Source organism: Watersipora subatra, chromosome 8 (genome assembly GCF_963576615.1).
Source record: "Watersipora subatra chromosome 8, tzWatSuba1.1, whole genome shotgun sequence".
NCBI classification, from domain to species: domain Eukaryota; kingdom Metazoa; phylum Bryozoa; class Gymnolaemata; order Cheilostomatida; family Watersiporidae; genus Watersipora; species Watersipora subatra.
In genome coordinates, this window is record NC_088715.1 from 37,764,904 (window position 1) to 37,782,459 (window position 17,556).

The 17,556-nt window shown below is 34.7% G+C and overlaps 1 protein-coding gene across 1 annotated transcript in view; it reads left to right on the forward strand.

The window, feature by feature from the left end:
- LOC137402519 (mucin-2-like) overlaps positions 1-17,556 on the forward strand; it is a 65,469-nt gene that overhangs the window by 42,603 nt on the left and 5,310 nt on the right. The window contains exons 15-24 of the mRNA XM_068089020.1: positions 1,182-1,304; positions 2,452-2,574; positions 2,777-2,908; positions 3,441-3,563; positions 6,597-6,719; positions 6,991-7,113; positions 10,062-10,184; positions 10,995-11,117; positions 11,629-11,754; positions 12,285-12,416. Coding sequence (XP_067945121.1) covers positions 1,182-1,304; positions 2,452-2,574; positions 2,777-2,908; positions 3,441-3,563; positions 6,597-6,719; positions 6,991-7,113; positions 10,062-10,184; positions 10,995-11,117; positions 11,629-11,754; positions 12,285-12,416 — 1,251 coding nt within the window. The remainder of the gene's footprint in view (positions 1-1,181; positions 1,305-2,451; positions 2,575-2,776; positions 2,909-3,440; positions 3,564-6,596; positions 6,720-6,990; positions 7,114-10,061; positions 10,185-10,994; positions 11,118-11,628; positions 11,755-12,284; positions 12,417-17,556) is intronic.

A 17,556-nucleotide genomic window follows, 5' to 3' on the forward strand; every position in this document is an offset into this window, starting at 1 on the left:
TGTTCAAATTTAGAATGAAATAAAAAATGAAAATGCCAACAAATTACAAAGAAGGACATAAGCTATATCATCGCAGGTAAATTGCAAGCAATAGATATCAATTGGTAGAAATATTTCTCAGTTTCTCGATTCATATTTATCAATTGATCTTTGACAAGTTATAGGTAAGTTAGCAGATTTATTGCATCCAAAAGGTTTAATATAGCTATGCCGAAAAAAAAGAGCAAAATATAGACGACATTGGCTTCGCCCGTAAAAGGACTAAATTTATCTTCTGAAAATTCTGACGAGCGGTTTGAAAAATAGACCACAAGCCTTTATTTGAACGCCACCTCCAATTGATCGCCACTATAGAGAAAGGGTTGAAAAATAGAGCGCCATGGCGTTCAATTAGAGGTTTTACGGTATGTGATAAACTATATACAGCTATGATATGCATGTGATGTACTATATACAGCTATGATATGTATGTTATGTACTATATACAGTTATGATATGTATGTGATGTACTATATACAGTTATGATATGTATGTTATGTACTATATACAGCTATGGTATGTATGTGATGTACTATATACAGCTATGATATGTATGTTATGTACTATATACAGCTATGATATGTATGTGATGGACTATATACAGCTATGATATGCATTGTTATGAGTTATACATGTATATAGTTATTAGGTGTAGATAATTAACTATATATATACACTTGATATGTGTACATATTTCATTTAGTATTAGAAACTTAGTCAAAGAAGGTAGCATGTACTCCCTACTCTTTTTTACTGTATCAAGGAACTCAGGTAATCAACTGAGAGGATATTATGTTCATCATTTACTCTTGTGAACAAATACATGTAATTCAAATAGTTCCGTTGTACAGTTGTATTGCTTGGCTAGTAGTTAAGTTCTACTTTCACCATACTTTAGGAGTGTATAAAAGAACCAACACAAAACACCAACAACGACTAGCTGCAACGTACTGACAACAACACTTCACTCTTCAATCAATTACATGATTGTGTAACATAATCTGAAAGCGTCAAATACCACATAGTCAGCCATCATTTGTTCCATGTTTTAGTTTTTAAAACTGAGTTGAAACAAACTGTTTCTTTTAAGAGTCTTTGAACACACAGTTTTTAGATATTTCTATATTTTTAAAACTCTACAGATGTTGATGAGTGTGGTGACAAAGCTGACAACTGCGACAACAATGCTGATTGCATCAACAATTTTGGCTCATTCAACTGCTCCTGCAAAACTGGTTTCCATGGAGATGGACTTTCCTGTGATGGTAATTCTTACCTAAGAGCTGAACAGTCTATTAGACTAAAATTATGATGCTGATATAGAAGTGAAGTTGTCTTCTTTTGCAGCAAATTCATTCTAACTTGTAGTTGTTTAGTCAATGAGATCAAAGGCAGTTAAATAGAAACTTATCTGAAAGGTCACAATGTCAAACCATACAAGGTCTTTAGAGTTTTTGTAGATACGAAACTTTATAGAAACAGAGCACTTGCTGTCTAAGTAGTTTTACTGACTAATAAACAGCTGCATTAATGTTGTAAGAATTATGAGAATGTTCTATATAAGAATATATTAAATTGTCATACTGATTTTAACTTTCAATAATAATAAGCAATGCACAAATAAGATACATGTCTTCAGCTCTACTTGTGTCAACATTCCCGGAAGTTATCACTCTCCTCAGGCAGAACACAGGTACAATAGTATAGATTACAATATCTAATACCGGTAGGAACGTGTAATTGTTTTCAAAGCTAACACAGTTGTTGTCTTAGTCTTTCATACAGAATTAGTAGATGAAAAACGCCACCACCCTTGAAGAAGTGATTGATTTTGAAAATTGTATCAATTGACAAAAGTATGGTTCGCTTGTGTTATAAAACGCAGATCATAAATTAATAAAACTTTCTCCAGTTTCTCTTGATTATTGGATCAAGTTGATGTCACTACAAATACTCTGCTCTAGATTACTAAAACTTTCTGTTGAAAGGTTTGGATTAGAGCTTTTTATGTTTTCATATATTGTCATTTATATATATGAATCCCAGTGTGCATCTTTTGTTAAAGTTTTTGTTATCATCATTTAATAGCAAGTTCTCTAAATGCTGATAAGTTTGATTAAAAGACAGTATTTGAAAAGTCATCAGGGTTTGACTAGCTACTGTAATATTAAAAAAACAGACTTGAAAGCTATTAACTTGGATAGAGTTATTTTCGGTAGTTTTTGTTGTGTTTATTGCAGGCAGCAGACCAATAAACTGCTGTAAAACAGAGTTTTACAGCAGATGATGTAATACACTATATGTATGATCACATGAATTATCTTCTCTAATGTAATATGACTAAGGGTCTGTTTGTATTTAACTGTTTGACCTGATTATTGTTCTGACAGTATATTCTTCTGCTTCCCTCAGATATTCATGAATGTGATGACAACCCTTGCAAGCGCATCAACTCTACTTGTATTGACATCCCAGGAAGTTATCGCTGTGCCTGTCCACATGCAGTAAACAAAGCAGACTTCAGTTACTGCAATGGTAAATTTTTACCACAAGTTCATTTCAACTCAGCAACTTTGATCAACACCAGTCTGCTATATAGAAATCTGTAAAGGTTATTTTTGAGTGAAAACCTATTGCTAACTTGTCACACTACTAAATTAAATAAAACTGTATGACTTTTTCATGCTTTATTCAATGAAATATATTTTACTGTATGCATTTGTTGGTTACATTGTAGATGGAGTCGTCTGTCCAGACGAGCGGAACCGGTGTTCTAGATATGCAGCGTGTAATATTGTGAGTATATCACCCCTAACGTTTGAATGCAGCTGCGAAGAAGGATATACTGGAGATGGCTACAGATGTGAAGGTAAATAAACTGCCATTGTTTTACTCAATCTCAAGATCTCAAGCTAACATTGTCATAACTTTTTATTTTATCGGTCAGATCTGTTTCTTTTCTGCTGTCTTCCTGGTTGTATGTTTCTTTATAGTCTTAAAATAAAATGCCTTTTATATTATTATTCGTTACTTGCTGTATATTTCTTATTCCAAGTGTAGAAACTTGGTTTTTCATACTTTTTCTTTCTTATTCTTTCTTTTTCTCTTTTTGTTTCTACTTCCTTTTTGTATCTTTTTTGACTTTTCCTTTCCAATTATTTTATTTTTCAGAATATAACTTTTTATCAATTATTTTCTTACAAAGCAGGAACACATGACAATAACTAAATAACAGTGAGAGCCCATATTACAGGATCCCAGAGATATTGGTAGATGGTGGCAGCTGGTCTAGTTCACTCCATAAAACTATCAACCTGCTCATCTCTATTGTTAAAATGATTATCCCTTTTACTACAATCCCAATAAGTTCTTTCCCTGTACAGCAACATAATTCTTTGTAGATGTTGATGAGTGCGATGCAGGGACAGACAACTGCGACAACAATGCTGACTGCGTCAACACTTTTGGTTCATTCAACTGCTCCTGCAAAACTGGGTTTGAAGGAGACGGGATTTCCTGTACTAGTAGGTTATATCTTTTCGTAAAGCCTATCTCACTTCTGTACTCCAATCAGCAGCTCTTGTTAAAAATACAGTATTGTTAGAGGCGCTTGATGATAACAGAAATCTGACAAATTACTTCATGAATAGTTCTTGCTCAACTTTTATCTAAAGTGATTAATAATCAGCTACTATTAACAATATATAACTTTCTTTTGTGTTATTTTAGAAGTCCTGTTATACAAGAGTTCTCAAAGTACATATATAAACTCACACATAAACCTCAGTTGAAATTATTAGTATCTTAACTTATACATCTATGCAAATATTTCTCAAAGTTTGTGTCTGTGTTAGTCTAGCTACAGCTAATAATATTTTGGAATAAAGATTCTGTAACATAAAAGATTTGATCTCGGACCTCCAGTTCGCCAGTCTGATGCCTTACCAATTCAGCCCCACGGGTTTGATGAATTCATTAGGTGAAGTATGTCGCTATATGAAAGCAAATACGCTACCAATCTCCATCACGAGGGAACAAGATGGCGTAACGTCACGAGAATTGGTAGCTCTTATTAGTGAGCTTACTCAAATTATCCGATGATATTGTGCCAGCTGCGAATAGCGAGTAACAGGCAACTCTCATTACCTCTCAGTGTTTACAAGCAGATTTTTAATACCGGGGCAATGCTGGGTAGCTCAGTTAGTATATATATATATATATATATATATATATATATATATATATGTTATATATATATATGTTATATATGTTATATATATATATAAATATATAAATATCAATGTTTGTCTGTCATCCGTCCAGTTGTAGCCATCAAGTTATAGCAATGAAAAAGCACCTTTATATTGAAATTCTACTTGCAACTTTTTAAAAATTTATTATACAACCTTTACTTTGCAAGTCGATGAACAAGGGTGCGTAATCACAAGGTTAAGCCATTCTCACCATTCCGATCGCTCTTACCGTATACTGTATATTCTTTTAGCAATTGCACACGCTAAGTGTGCAATTTCTTTATTAACTAATGTTACCATTTGCGTTTGTTATTTTTTGGAACTTTTTATATAAATTATTTTATTTCAACTGTTTCAATTGTTTTAATTGGTAAAATTTGGTACTTCCATTTCAAATGTTCAACTACAATTATATCGTAGCCTCTGTTAATAAAGCTTGCCAACTCAGTTATCACATACAATCATGTACCCAATCATTGCCAATACTACAATAATTCTTTTACATTTGTAGACTGCTAGATAATATTTAAATGTTGTCTGTGTACTCTCTATGCATACACTTTATACATACCCACCAAACATACCCTCTAAACATACTCTCTATACATACCCTCTATACATACCTGCTAAATATACCCTCTATACATACCCTCTATACATAACATCTATACATACCCTCTATACATACCTGCTAAATATACCCTCTATACATACCCTCCATACATAACATCTATACATACCCTCTTTACATACCTGCTAAATATACCCTTTATACATACCCTCTATACATACCCAGTATACATACTCTCTATACATACCCTCTATACATACACTTTATACATTCCCTCTATACATACCCTGTATACATACCCTCTATACATACCTGCTAAATATACCCTCTATACATACCCTCTATACATAACATCTATACATACCCTCTATACATACCTTCTAAACATATCCTTTATACATACACTCTATACATACCCTTTATACATACCCTCTATGCAGAGTATGCATGACCCATACATGCAGAGTAACATCTCTCTAACAACTTCACCAACTCTGTCATTAACTGAACAATCAATAAACTAGTGTTATTAGTTTAACTGATCAGCGAGTATCAGAAGATATCATAAAATTTCTAACGATATTACCAGAAAGTATAGCTTTTTTTACCATTTGAGATTTTGTTAGTTTCATGTGATTTGACCGCCAAGGTATCCTAAGATTACAATATGAAACACATACGGCAATCGTGGTTTTAATGCTTAGAAGAATAAGGTATGCCTAAACTTCATACCTGAATTAGCACGTCTGTCTGCAGACCTGGAAATGCTCAGTTCAAATCTACTGCAATAAGAACTTTCCATCCTTTAATGTTTTATTGCTATAACTGGACATACGGATGACATGCGACAACCGCTGAGATTTATATATGTTAATTAGCGAAATGTCCGGGGTTGCACGGGTATAAAAATCAGCTTATAAAACAATGGCAGGTAATGTAGTGTATTTGCCTGCTACTTGCCGTTAGCCTGGCTCATTGCCAATGGCTAATTTGAGTAAGCTAGCGTATTCAGAGTACATTTGCTCATTTGAGTACCGCTAGTGTAACGCATAGCAGTATTTTCACCCAGATATTCACTGATATCGCCCAATGAGTCTATGAATCAAAGGTTAATCAAAGGTTGGAAAATGGGAGACTCTGAGATCAAATCTTATGTGTTACAATATTTTAATGTCTATAGCCGGACATACCGAAGGACATATACACCCACTGTGCTACCTGGCATTGCTCGGGTATTAAAAATCAGCTTGTAAACAATGAGAGAAGATAAGAGTTGCCTGCCACTTGCTATTAACCTGGCGCATTGCCAAAGGATAATTTGAGTACATTTACTAATGAGAGCTACCTCATGACATTAGGCCATGACTTTGCGGCCGCGACCGAAGGCTGTAGCCAATTTGCTCCCATATAGTGACATATTACTCAGCGAATCTATCTAGCTCCTGTAGTTTAGTTAGTAAGGTGTCGGAGTGGTGAAGGGGAGTTATAGGGATCACATCTTCTGCTTTACAGATTCTTTATTCTAAGATTTTAATAGCTATGGCTAGACACGTATACACACATACACACACCCGACCAACTTTGAGAAATATATATAGATGCACACATAAACTTTGAGATAAGCATACAATCCACAATAATAGGAGAAAGCAGTCTTTCATGGCTGCGATTGGCTGTTCAACTTACCACATCGATTTTTGCTTTCTTATATTCAGCAATGTGAACTTTTGTAGATGTTAATGAATGTGAATCAAAAGCAGACAACTGCCATCACCATGCTGACTGCATCGACACCTTTGGTTCATTCACCTGTTCCTGCAAAGATGGTTACGATGGAAATGGGATTTCTTGTCGAGGTAACTGCTGGAGACAGTAAAATTAGGAACATTAAATAAAATACAGTGTAAAATATTATTTTAGATATACCATTTATACTATTTCTTTAATAAACATTTAATAAATAATATTATGCTGACATGAATTGTAATTATTCGTATCAAGATTTGCTGCTAGTATGAGCACTGTACAGTTTCAGTTTTATCAAGCGTATATAATATCGACATATTTAAAACTGCTTCTGTCCTATTTCTATTGGCTGTTTAATCCAAAACTGTCACGTGCTTGTAGATATCAATGAATGCGTGGATGGGAGAGACAACTGTGATGAGAAGGCTAAATGTGTCAACTCTGATGGCTCTTTCAGCTGTTCATGTTTGTCTGGGTACTCCGGAGATGGATTCAACTGCACGGGTACTTTACCTCTCCTTATATTCAACAGTTTAAAGTTCTTGTACAATAGTTTAAAAACTATATATAACTTCGCCTTTGTCAATAAGTTGTTGAAAGTTATCATTGGATATGCTTCATGATAGACCATCTAAGGGTAATCAAATCCTGAGCAAGTTAATTGCGAACAGTGTCTCAGAGCGTTTCTTTTGAGCTAACAATTGCTAACCTATGCATACCTCCTATACATATCCTTTATACATACCTCCTATACATGCATCCTATATATACCTCCTATACATACCTCCTATACATACCTCCTATACATACCTCCTATGCATACCTCCTATACATACCTCCTATACATACCTCGTATACATACATCCTATACATACTTCCTATACATACCTCCTAAACATACCTCCTATACATACCTCCTATACATACCTCCTATACATACCTCCTATGCATACCTCCTATACATACCTCCTATACATACCTCGTATACATACATCCTATACATACCTCCTATACATACCTCCTATACATATCTTCTATATATACCTCCCATACATACCTCCCATACATACCTCCCATACGCACGAACACGCACACACACACGCATGCACACGCACGCACACACACACACACATGCACGTGCACACACACACACGCACACATGCACGCACGACACACACACACAAACACACATGCTCGCACACACACAACCACACACTCTCTCTCTCACACACTCTCTCACGCACGCACGCACACACACACTCTCACACACTCTCTCACGCACGCACGCACACGCACACAACCACACACTCTCTCTCGCGCACACACACACACACACACTTATACTTACACTCTATACTCACACTCTATACTCACACTCTATACTTACAGTCTATACGGCACTATAACCTAAAATAGTGTCATTAGTTCAAATAATTGGTATCAAGATATTACTTTAGACTGCTTGGCGGATGTTTAAAATTCCTTTTTCGCCTATTATTGCTTTGTGTCACACGTCTGCTTATTCAACTGATCATCTTTTACCATTGTTTCCCATAGTCAACACTATAACATTTAACATGCACAACTATACATCCATACACACACGCATACACTCATTCATATGTACACACATTTACACAATCACATACACATATATCCATACACACATGTACACCTACGCATACCCAAACATATATACACAAACACACATACACAACTGCACACATACACAAGCATACAAAAATACACACGTACACACTTATACACGTACATCCGTATGCACGTACATACACACATGTAGACATACACACACATAAACATACATACACATATACATATGTACACTTACACACATACACAGATGATCTTGACAAATCATCTGTGTATTTACAGAGCATTTCTATTCCTGTGACTACCAACTTACCTTGACAGATCATCTGTGTATTTAGGGAGCATTTCTATTCCTGTGACTACCAACCTACCTTGACAGATCATCTGTGTATTTAGGGATTATTTCTATTCTTGTGACTACCAACTTGCCTTGACAGATTATTTGTGTATTTAGGGAGCATTTCTATTCCTATGACTACCAACCTACCTTGACAGATCATCTGTGTATTTAGGGAGCATTTCTATTCCTGTGACTACCAACCTACCTTGACAGATCATCTGTGTATTTAGGGAGTATTTCTATTTCTGTGACTACCAACTTACCTCGACAGATCATCTGTGTATTTGGGGAGCATTTCTATTCCTGTGACTACCAACTTGCCTTGACAGATCATCTGTGTATTCAGGGAGCATTTCTATTCCTGTGACTACCAACTTACCTTGACAGATCACCTGTGTATTTAGGGAGTATTTCTATTCCTGTGACTACCAACTTACCTTGACAGATCATCTGCATATTTAGGGAGCATTTCTATTCCTGTGGCTGTCAACTTACCTTGACAGATCATTTGTGTATTTAGGGAGCATTTCTATTTCTGTGACCACCAACTTACCTTGACAGATCATCTGTGTATTTTGGGAGCATTTCTATTCTTGTGACTGCCTACTTACCTTGACAGATCCTCTACATATTTACAGAGCATTTCTATTCTTGTGTTTGCCAACTTACCTTGACAGATCATCTGTGTATTTAGGGAGCATTTCTATTCCTGTGACTACCAACTTACCTTGACAGATCATCTGTGTATTTATGAATCATTTCTATTCCTGTGACTACCAACTTACCTTGACAGATCATCTGCATATTTAGGGAACATTTCTATTCCTGTGATTGCCAACTTATCTTGACATTTTATTTGCTTATTTAGAGAGCATTTCTATTCCCCTGACTGCTAAAATAGAAAATAAAAGTCTTAGGAAACAGTAAGACACATCTTAATAACAAAAAAAACTAAATACAAAATGTTTTTTCGCGGAAAAGGTATTTTCAGGTTTTCAAACGATAGATGACCAATAAGTCAAAATCAATAATAAGTTGTGGTATCACAGAACATCACAACTGCTGCAAAACATTACAGCATGCACTGTGATACATAAACAAGCAAACAGATGTGATAGACAGATTGACAGATGTGATTCTCGGTGTTTGTCTTTTTTTAAAGGTTTTGTTATCATCATTCATTGGCAAGTTCTGTCAATGCTGATAAGTTTTATTAAAAGACAGGATTTGAAAAGTCATCAGGGCTTGACTAGCTCCCATATTATCACAAAAAAGACATGAAAGCTATTAACTTGGATAGAGTTATTTTTCATAGTTTTCAATGTGTTTATTGTAGACAGCAGACAAATCAACTCAGAGTTTTACAGCAGATGGTGTAATACACTATATGTATGATCACATGACTTATCTTCTCTAATGTAATATGACTAAGTGTCTGTTTGTATTTAACTGTTTGACCTGAGTAATGTTCTGACAGTATATTCTTTTGCGCTTCCCTCAGATATTCATGAATGTGAATACAACCCTTGCAAGCACATCAACTCTACTTGTATTGACATCCCAGGAAGTTATCACTGTGCCTGTCCATATGCAGTAACCAAAGAAGACTTCAGTTACTGCAATGGTAAGTTTTTACCACAAGTTCATTTCAACTCAACAACTTTGATCAAAACCAGTCTGCTATATAGAAATATAAGTAAAAGTTATCTTTGAGGGAAAATCTCTTGCTAACTTGTCACACTACTACATTAAATGAAACTGTATGACTTTTTCATGCTTTATTCAATAAAAAACATTTTACTGTATGCATTTGTTGATTACATTGTAGATGGAGTTGTCTGTCCAGACGAGCGGAACCGGTGTTCTAGATATGCAGCGTGTAATATTATAAGTATATCATCCTTAAAGTTTGAATGCAGCTGTGAAGAAGGGTATACTGGAGATGGCTACAGATGTGAAGGTGAATAAACTGCCATGGTTTTACGCAATCTCAAGATCTCAAGCTAACATTGTCACACCTTTTTATTCTATTCTTTTTTAAGGTCCCTTTTGTTATTTTTCTTTGTTTTAAAAAATCTGTTTGATCTGTTTCTTTTTGCTGTCTTCCTGGTTGGATGTTTCTTAATAGTTTTAAAATAAAATACCTTTTATATTATTATTATTCATTACTTGCTGTATATTTCTTATTCCAAGTGTGAAAACTATGTTTTTCATACTTTTTCTTTCTTATTCTTTTTTTTTCTCCCTTTTTTTCTTTTCTACTTCTACTTCTTTTGTGTATCTTTTATTTCTTGTCCTTTCCAATGATCTCATTTTTCAGAATATAAATTTTAATCAATTGTTTTCTTACAAAGCAGGAAGACATGACAATAATTAAATAGCAGTAAAAGCCTATATTACTGTATTCTCTGTACAACAACATAACCCTTTGTAGATGTTGATGAGTGCGATGCAGGGACAGACAACTGCGACGACAATGCTGACTGCGTCAACACTTTTGGTTTATTCAACTGTTCCTGCAAAACTGGGTTTGAAGGAGACGGGATTTCCTGTACTAGTAAGTTATATACTTTAGCAAAGCCTATCAGACCTCTGTATTTCCATCAGACAGTTCTTGTTAAAAATACAGTAATGTAAGCGGTGCATGGTGAAAACACAAACCTGAAAAATTCTAAAATAATTCTGGCTCAACCTTTATTTAAGATGATTAATAATCAGCTACTATGAACAATATATAACTTGTTTTGTATTTTTGTTCAGCATTCATACATTAACCATATACATCAACTATTACTATTCACATCAACCTACAGTATGTAAAAGTTGTCAATGTAAATGTATAAACTTACAAATTTAGTTCAAGTGAAATTATAAGCTTCTTATTTTATATATTTTTATGTTGCTATAGATGTCACAAAAATGTGATGATAAAATTGTATCTACCAACAGGTATCCCCTTATACTGATGAATGAACAAAGGGTTTCCAGCCCTCTCTCTCTGCTCTTTCAATCACATTAATAAGTATATTCAATAAAATGATAGTTGACATATTTATATGTAAATCTAGATATTGATGAATGCAAAACAAAGCCCTGCAATCCTGCCCGCAATTCCAGCTGTGTCGACACAATAGGAAGTTATCTCTGCACCTGTCCTCATGCAGTAAAAGAAGACGACTTCAGCTACTGCAATGGTGAGCCTTTATCAGAAGTTCATGTGAATTTATTAGTTTCTCATCTGCTTTATAGCAATATGTGTGCCCTTTAGTTAGATGCATCACTACGATGGAGTTATTTATATGGAGGTATCTGCTCCACTACTTATTCAGATGGAGTTATCTGCTCCACTACTTATTTAGGAGAAGTTATCTGCTCCACTACTTATTCAGATAGAGTTATCTGCTCCACTATTTAATTAGAAGGAGTTATCTGCCCACTACTTATTTAGATGAAGTTATTTGCTTCACTACTTATTTAGAAAGAGTTATCTGCTTCACTACTTATTTGGATGGAGTTATTTGCTTCACTACTTATTTAGATGGAGTTATCTGATCCACTACTTATTTAGAAGGAGTTATCTGCCTCACTACTTAGTTAGATGAAGTTATTTGCTTCACTACTTATTTAGAAGGAGTTATCTGCTCGCTACCTAGTTATAGATAAAGTTAATGGCTAAACTAGGAAAGTTGGTATAAACAGCACTCATGCTTAACTACTTGTTTAGATGGAGTTATCTGCCCAGATGAGAATAACCGGTGCTCTAGGTATGCAAACTGTGTTGTACCTGCTGGCTCTTCTTCCAACTTTGGTTGTGCTTGTAAAGAAGGATATGCTGGAGATGGGTTTAGCTGTGAAGGTCGGTGATCTAGTTTTCATTTCTATAGATGCCAGCTAATCTTTCTTTTGTCTCTTGTAAAACTCAGTAAAACAATATAGCATCACATTATACATTTGGAACTACTAATTATAATCAGTTGAGCTTAAATTCCTTTATATCATGGAACACAGGCTAGGAGCCTGTATATGAGTCTACATCCAATTAATAAACAATATACATACAACAATTAAGATCTTATGAGACAGTTTACAATTGTATACAAAGGAGCCAAGTTAGTACCAAACTCAACAATAGATTAAAACAATAAAAAAGGAAAACTTGGAATAGTTTGCATTTCACCTAGTCTGTGTCTAAGCAGGTTACACCAGCTACATTCATGGCTCTAGCTCCAAGCCAATACTTTGCGTGCATGTTACCAAGGTGTAATAACAACAAATACCTTTAGTTTAGCTTATTACATATAACTATTGGTAGTTTTAAATAATGTATTCGTTTATGATCTGGAGTATTAATCAAAAAGTAAATCAACATTTTTAGGTAATGAAGCATATTCAATAAATGAAGCATTTTTTTTTAAATGATTTATTTATTTATGCTTTATTTTTGCTTGAACAATCCCGGTTGGAATGTTTGAAGCAGATCTTTGGATGAACTGCATCTGTAAATAAAGGTTTGACTATACTGGACCATCAAATAACACCCAGTTAGCTTAAAATGTGACATTCACATTAGCTTCAGTACTATAGGCATTTACCCTCAAAACACAAAAATATATCACTAGTATTAACTTTTAGACTTAAGCAATTTTCGCTTTGTAGTATAGAAAAATTGTGTCATGTAAAACAGTAACTGAGTTTGCATTCAACATGAGAAACCCTTGCAAGAAGTACTCTTTGATGGTTTGCATTAAATATGTACATGTATAACTTTTTAGTGACCTTTTATTGACCTTTTATTGACCTTTGTAATCATCAACAGAGTAATGTTTTCATTACGTGCCACAAAAGGGAAAAAGACAAATCAGGAATTATTGAGTGAGTTGAACAAACGTGTTTTAAAAGTTGATAATTTAATAGTATTATGGAGGAGCCAGGATAGTGAATTGAAGTTTGTAGCAGAAAGTTCATAAACTGAAATGTATTACGGTGGATGTGGTATGTTGGTGTCACGAAATAACAAACGATGTTGGTCATATATATGGAAGGATAAATATGAATATTCTGGGCATAGTTTACGCAGAATTTTGAAACCTGTAACACAAATACAGAGACTGGCAAGTTAGGGATAATTTGCTGATTTGACATCTAAAAAACAAGGAGAGTTTTTTATTCTATTTTGAAATACTTGCCATCTAATTGTTTCATCTTTGATCTTACTATTTTTTGGTCAACCATAGCATTACTTATATTATTGAACTAGCTGAAGGAGCAATGTATTTTGGTACCACTCATGACTCCTTCTGAAACCAACCCTTAGACTAACTCTAGAACAAGGTTATGTTTTAAATGTTCTCACCAACTTTAATTTAATATCTTTAGTTTAATATAGTTATACTTTACACTCATTGAACTGCAACATCCAACTCTTTAAACACACTGTAGAATCACAGTATGTCCACGGCTTTGGATGCCGGCATTGTACGGGCAATCGATTAACTACCCAACAGCTTTGAGTAACTTAAGCTAGTAACTTAAGCTAATCTAAATTTTTACTATAATAAGAGCCATGAAGCTAGCATGACATTATGATGCCTCATGAAGTTACGGTCAGTTATGCTAGTATTTTTCAGAGGCTGCATAAGCATGCACAATTATTAATTAGTGTTGCCAATTAGACTGGGCTTTGTAGTGGGTAATGTGTTCGTCTGGAGAACTGGAGGTTTCAACATAACCTATATTCCTATATTCCTATATTCTCTGTAGTCCTATATATACCATATATACCATAGTCCTATATTACTGTATTCTCTGTACAACAACATAACCCTTTGTAGATGTTGATGAGTGCAATGCAGGGACAGACAACTGCGATAACAATGCTGACTGCGTCAACACTTTTGGTTCATTCAACTGCTCCTGCAAAACTGGGTTTGAAGGAGACGGGATTTTTTGTAATAGTAGGTTATATACTTTAGTAAAGCCTATCAGACCTCTGTACTCCCATCAGACAGTTCTTATTAAAAATACAGTATCGTTAGAGGTTCATGGTAAAAACAGAAACATGGCAAATTATATTATTTGACTATTACTTCCTGAAGTAATAGTCAAACAACATAGCAAATTATATTATTTTATTACTACTTCTTGAATAATTCTGGCTCAACTTTTATTTAATCTGATTAATAATCAGCTAATATTAACAATATTTAACCTTCTTTTGTGTCATTTTAGAAGCCCTGTTATGTAAGTGTTCTCAAAGTACATGTATAAATTACTAAGATAAGCCACAAGATGGTGTAACGTCATGAGAGGTGGTAGCTCTTATTAGTGAGCTTACTCAAACTCAAACTTACTCAATGGCATTGTGCCAGCTGCTAATAGCGAGTGACAGGCAACTCTCATTACCTCTCACTGTTTACAAGCTAGTTTTTAATACCCGAACAACTAGTAGCTCAGCTAATATATATATATATATATTTCTCAAAGTCCGTGTGTCGTGTGTTCGTTCGTCGGAAATCCGGCTATAGGTCTTAAAATCTTGAAACAAATATCCCGTACCTAAGAGGATTCGATCTCGGTCCAATCCATTCACAAGTCTTACGCCTAGCCCACTGGACTATGGAAGTCGAATTGCTAGCCTACCAATATAAGGCATTATATCAGAGCAATACCTAACTGCTTTACGTATGACGTGGGTCATAGCATAACGTCACGAGAAGACGTTTGCTCACATTATTAAATTGCCTAATAGCAAAACTCTCACTACTTCTCATTGTTTATAAGACAAAAAACTTTTCTCATGATATGTAGTTTGAAAGTTAGAATGGCAAATGTTGTAATATGTTAAATACAAATCAATTATCTGTCCAAATACTCTTCTATTACATGGGCAACGCCGGGTGGCACAGCTAGTATATCTATAAATATTGATGTTTGCCTGTCATCCGTCCAGTTGTAGCCATCAAGTTTTAGCAACGAAAAATCACCTTCATATTGAATTTCAACTTGCAGTTTTTTAAATTTTTTTTTTATACAAATTAATATATTTTATCATTACCAATTTGTCTAATTTGTGAAATGTGCCATTTCAATTTAAAATTTGCTGTTACACTCATGTCATAGCCTCTGTTAATAAAGTTTGCCAACTCAGTTATTACATACCATCATGTACCCAATCATTGCCAATACTACAATAATTCTTTTACATTTGTAGACTGCTAGATAATATTTAAATGTTGTCTGTGTACTCTCTATGCATACACTTTATACATACCCACTAAACATACTCTCTATACATACCCACTAAACATACCCTCTATACATACCCTCTAAACATGCTCTCTATACATACCTCTTATACATACCTCCTATACATACCTCCTATACATACCTCCTATGCATACCTCCTATACATATCTCCTATATATACCTCCTATACATACACCATATACATACCTCCTATACATACCTCCTATACATACCTCCTATACATACCTCCTATATATACCTCCTATATATACCTCCTATACATACTTCCTATACATACCTCCTATATATACCTCCTATATATACCTCCTATATATACCTCCTATACATACTTCCTATACATACCCCTTATACATACTTCCTATACATACCTCCTATTATACATACCTCCTATACATACCTCCTATACATACCTCCTATATATACCTCCTATTCATACCTTCTATACAAACCTCCTATACATACCTCCTATATATACCTTCTATACATACCTCCTATACATACTTCCTTTACATCCTCCCTATACATACTTCCTATACATACCTCCTATACATACCTCTTATACATACCTCCTGTACATACCTCCTATACATACCTCCTATATATACACCTTGTACATACCCTCTATGCATACCCTCTATACATACCCTCTATACATACCCTCTATACATACCCTCTATATATACCTCCTATACATTTCTCCTATACACACCCTCTATACTATATACTTCTTATACATACTTCATATACATACTTCCTATACATACCTCCTGTACATACCTCCTATACATACTTCTTATACATACTTCTAAAACATACCCCTATACATACTTCCTATATATACCTCCTATACATACCTCCTATATATACCTCCTGTTCATACCTCCTATATATACACCTTGTACATACCCTCTATGCATACTCTCTATACATACCCTCTATATATACCTCCTATACATACCTCTTATACATACCCTCTATACATACCCACTAAACATGCCCTCTATACATACCTTCTATACATACCTACTATACTTACCTCCTTTATATACCTCCTATACATACCTCCTATACATACCCCTATACATACCTCCTATACATACATCTTGTACATACCCTCTATGCATACCCTCTATACATACCCTCTATACATACCCTCTATATATACCTCCTATTCATACCTCCTATATATACACCTTGTACATACCCTCTATGCATACCCTCTATGCATACCCTCTATACATACCCTCTATACACACCCTCTATATCTACCTCCTATTCATACCTCCTATATATACACCTTGTACATACCCTTTATACACACCCTCTAAACATACCCTCTATACATACCTCCTATACATACCCTCTATATACCCCCTATACATACCCTCTATATATACCCCCTATACACACCCTCTATATGTACCCTCTATACACACCCTCTATACACACCCTCTATACATACCCTCTATACATACCCTCTATACATACCCTCTATACATACCCTCTATACATACCCTCTATACATACCCTCTATACATACCTCCTATACATACCTCTTATACATACCTCTTATACATACCTCTTATACATACCCTCTATACATACCTCTTATTCATACCTCTTATACATACGTCCTATACATACCCTCTATACATACCCTCTAAACATACCCTCTATACATACCTCCTATACATACCCTCTATATACCCCCTATACATACCCTCTATATA